Below are 4,595 nucleotides of genomic sequence, written 5' to 3'. Positions count from 1 at the left end.
ATGGTCGGTAATAAACGGATCCGGCAACCATATCGCACGCACACTTAAGAAAATAATATTGGGGAAAGAAATGGGGAAAGCTGGTCATGATTTCCAGGGCGGCGTCGATGTCATACTCCTCCTCTTTGTCTCTTCTCTATTTTGCCTCGCACACGCGCGCATTAAGACGCTGCTTTCGGCAGGGTCGCCCTCGACGTAGGTGTATTCTCGTCCAGGAACGGCTGAAGAAGAGTGAGCCGGCAGCGGGCGACTCCTCGCCGCCGACAGAAATAGGTATTTGGGTTTGTGCGCGCCTGCGCCGTCCCGTAGGGCCCCAAGTTCGAGTTGGAAAGTCGCTGCTGCCAGAAGCTCCTAAGAATAGCGAATTTAGGAGAGAGCGGGAAGGGATAGAGGACGGGTGTCGGGGCGAGAGAGAAAAGTACGCGTCCGCGCGCACGATGGGGCGGGAAAGGAGTGAGCGAGGAAGAGAGATAGAGCGACAAAGGGGGATAATCGCCGAAGTCGCGATCTCCGGGCAGGGCGAAGAGGTCGGACCCCTCAGAGCCGCTCAAGCTGTCGCGCGGACTCCACATTCCAACGGAAAAGCTCTCGTGTGAACGTGCGCCGAAGCAGCCCGTCTTGTCTCTGGCTCGGCTTAGGCTCCGAGAGACATCACCCCACACACACACACTTGATTTTTTTCTCTCACACACAGTACCCAAGTGTAAGTCTTCTTCTTCTCCGATCTCACTCACTCATTCACTCGCTCACTTACTCACTAGTTCATTATCTCTCTTAGTCTCTCTCTCTCACTCTCTCTCTCTCTCTCTCTCTCTCTCTCTCTCTCTCTCTCTGTCTCTCCTTATATCTCTATATCATAATCAGATTTTATCATTTTGTTATGATGTACCCGGTGAAATTGGCTAACAACTCGTCTAACCCTCTAAACCCTACGTACATCTCTTAATGCAAATGTATTTGACTTTCCTAGAGTGCCAATTTTCTTTATTTATTTCACACATATCCAAATTCACTACTTTCTCTGCTTCTGCGTTTTTCCATGAGCTTTCATTTCATATCGCGTGACACGTCGTCGTGCATTAAAGAAAAACCAAAGTGCGTTCGCCGATCGTTCAACTCTCTCGCGTAACGAATACGTAACAACGCCATATAACGAGAGTATCGTATTTTAAAAGTGTTGTGTCGCAATCACCGTATCGTTGCTGTGAGAAATTTAAAACTGACAGCCATCTAGAATCTAAGCCAACAAGTGCTCCATCGAGGATCAAAAACTCTAAAGGACTTTTCACAATTTCGCGTGTGCAGTGAGTAAGAGAGAGGGGGGGGGGATATAGATAGATAGATAGATAGATAGATAGATAGATAGATAGAGAGAGAGAGAGAGAGAGAGAGAGAGAGTGCGTGCGCGCGCGCGCGCGCGCGTGTGTATGTGTGTGTTCGTGTGTGTGTATGATATAAAGGGAGATGGAAGGAGGGAGGTTGGGTGGGTACGCGGATACGTGCATGCGTGTATATGCGTGCGCGAAACGGCGAGAGAGGGGCCGGGGAAAGATGTACTAGAGTGTAATTTTGCAATCGTACAAGAAAAAATATCAAGGTTACGGGATTGGGATGACAGTTGATGTTCAAGTCTGGATCCAACTGGTTGCTGATCTATCCCCTCCAGAGCCCAGAGAGAGAGAGGATCCTACGAGGATCCTACGAGGATCCTACGAGCGCAACGATCGTGCATCGATTAGCTTGTATTTGTTCGCTTCCCTTTCCTGTTTCAACATTCGACAACATTGTTGACAGGGACTCGTGACGGTACGGGTTTTGATGTTGCGATGGGAAAAAGTTGGTCCGTGCGCCAAGGATCGCTAAAGACGCGCTTGGAAGTACACCCGTCGCAAACTCCATTGCGAGCGAACGATAATGAGGCGAAAGGAGAAAGGGAAGAGAAGCCGTGGAGTATCGGGAAGCTGATAAGGAATCGCTCGACCGCGGGCCAGGCTAGTGGGCGTAGTGGGTGATAGGGCGAGGGGTGTCGGTCAGGAAGAGTTGGGACGGTGAGGGGGCGCGCGAGTAAACGGCCATGTTGGTGATGGTTAGCCGGTTTCTATAATTAGCCACGTAAGAGAGGCGCAAGCAGTTGGAAGGGATCGGCTCCTTATAGAGCTTGCGCTCGCGCTTGCAACCAGGCTTGGCGAATCGCTCGCACGCCACATATCCGATTACTCCTCCGCGCCAGCGTTGCATTGATTTTCGGATTCCATTCTCCCCCACCCGCTCACCGCCGTCATTCGAACCAATGGATTATCCGCTCGACGTAATTCTATTCATCGCCAAGGCGTCCCTCCGCGAAAACACAAAACCTATGCCCACCGCTGCTGTTGATTAATCGCGCGAGCGCCTTCGCCAATCAATTTGCCTGTTCATTAAATGGATGATTCTTTTCTGTTGCAGCACCCTAATATCCCGCAAATATGTCGGACGACGAGGAGCAATACTCGTGAGTATAATAATGATCTGCGCATTATTCGTTATCTCATTCGGCTTGTACATTGACTAGAATGCTTGTGACGTAGCCGGACATATACATTTATAAATACGTATGACAGTGTCAAAACTCTACCCGCCTACCGCTCTACTTTCTCGACTATTTTGGATATTGATAATGTATTTTAGTGAACGAGACTCGGGTATAACGAATTGGGCCTTACGCACGAAACGCAAGGACGCGTAGGTAAAAGCTAGATAAATGCGATTCTTTTCCCTAAATAATTGCATCGATAATTCCTCACGACGTATCCTAAAATTCGCAATTCGCTCGATGTCTCAAGCCAAACGAGTCAAGTCCATAAATGCCGATGCTCGAGCTCCCGTTCGCCTCCGCGATCTTACATCTACATTCTCATCGCCATCTTACAGACTACAAACACCACTTACAGACCGCGATGATCCAGCTGCGATATTACATACCATTCAATTGTCCTTTTATATTGTTGAACCGTCGAGAAAAGAGCGATAGAGAGAAATGAAAAAAGGAAACGAGCTCTGCAGCCCAAATCAACGACCCGGGCATAATGTACGCCCACCCAATGACTAATAACACCTGGACGTGTCAACCCCACGTTCGTTTTGTCGACTCGCGCCCTTTAGCGTCAGCGACCCACTACAAGCACAGACACCATCCAGCCATCCATCCATTCATCCAGCATGCGAGTTTAATGTCGTAATTAACCGTTGTTTTCTTCCCCTTCTATTTTACAGCACCGAAGAAGAGGTCGAGGAAGTCGAGGAAGTGTAAGTGTTCCTCCAATATTAATCCAGACTTTCTACAGCAGGCACGCGCGACCGAGACCCCCGTCTTTACTAATATCTCGTATTGTCCTTATTGTTCGCAGGAAGTAAGTTCCAGTCACGGGTATAAGTCCTCGATATTATCTTAACTCTTTCTAATTATCCAAACTAATTAACTCATGATTATTTTGTAATGGCTAGCTGTAGTAGTTTTAGATGTAATGATGAACCCTCTAGTCAACTAGCTCGCTGTAAAATTAAAATAAAGAAAGTAAAAATAATACGGGTAAAGGGACGCGTAGGTGCGCCAGTCGTAAGCTACATTGAAAAGTGAAAAATCTGTAGAATAGAGCATTGAGAATGTTGGGCCGCATCAGAATTAGAATTTTTCTCATGGAAAGCTGATATGCGGATTAAGCGTGAGCTATTAATAGCGTTGCCCGTCCGAGCGGGACAAAAGCTCATCGGCTAGCACTGCCGAAAATCGTCGCGAAAACCGTCTCGGCCCGTTTACGATTCTTCTTCCATCGGCCCTCGTCGGGGCAATTTTTCCGGCCCGTACGCGTCGACGTGTATTTCCGAGCTTTCGCCATTACGCAATCCGAGCGTTTCGATAACGGAGGCAGAATCTCACCTCGACCATTGAGCGGCAGAAAAAAGATGGAAAAACACGAATGAAGGAAAGAGATCACGGGAGCGAGGAGCCCGATCACTCGAAATGCCGGCCGGTTAAAATTAGAGCGCGTGTTTCCTTCACGAAAATAGAGCGTCCGGATAGTGGCAGTGTGCGCTCGCGCGCTCGCGCGCTTCTCAATCCTACCCGGATACGTATTTAGTAACACTATGCCGAAAACACGTAGTGGCGCGAGAGCGGTGCGAGAGCGGCCCTCCCTCCCATTGCCGTTCCTCTCTGCAGCCGGCCACCGGTCTCCGGCCCCACCCCACCCCACCCCACCCCAACCCCAACCCGACACTCTATATTAGAAACGGGGATTCGTCTTCGCACCCGCGTTACTTTAATTTGCCGGCCGAGTCCGGCGATCCGAGATCGGCATCGCGTCGAAAGGCCCGATAAAAGTCGCCGATCGTAATTGCGATCGATAATTGACAATGGCTCCGTATCTTTTCAATTGCGTGGCTCGATGATGAACGGTGGCGCGATAACTCAGCGATTACGCGGGGGCGCTCGACGACAGTGCAGCAGCGCTGCTTGCAATAACCCATTTCTTATACCATCTTATTCTTTTTCATTTTTTTCTTCTATGATCCCACTGTTTCTCTCTCTCTCTCTCTCTCTCTCTCTCTCTCTCTCT

At 49.2% G+C, this 4,595-nt stretch overlaps 1 protein-coding gene across 2 annotated transcripts in view; it reads left to right on the top strand.

The window, feature by feature from the left end:
• Positions 1-489: 489 nt before the first annotated feature.
• Positions 490-4,595, top strand: part of TpnT (troponin T, skeletal muscle) — a 17,348-nt gene continuing 13,242 nt past the window's right edge. For both annotated transcript variants that reach the window (XM_011503668.1, XM_011503667.1), the window contains exons 1-2: positions 490-703; positions 2,446-2,491. In XM_011503668.1, coding sequence (XP_011501970.1) covers positions 2,466-2,491 — 26 coding nt within the window. In that variant the 5' untranslated portion in view covers positions 490-703; positions 2,446-2,465. The remainder of the gene's footprint in view (positions 704-2,445; positions 2,492-4,595) is intronic.

The sequence above is a fragment of the Ceratosolen solmsi genome, unplaced genomic scaffold (assembly GCF_000503995.2).
Source record: "Ceratosolen solmsi marchali unplaced genomic scaffold, CerSol_1.0 scaffold8, whole genome shotgun sequence".
Taxonomy (NCBI): Eukaryota; Metazoa; Arthropoda; class Insecta; order Hymenoptera; family Agaonidae; genus Ceratosolen; species Ceratosolen solmsi.
This window is presented reverse-complemented; position numbering and strand designations above follow the sequence as displayed.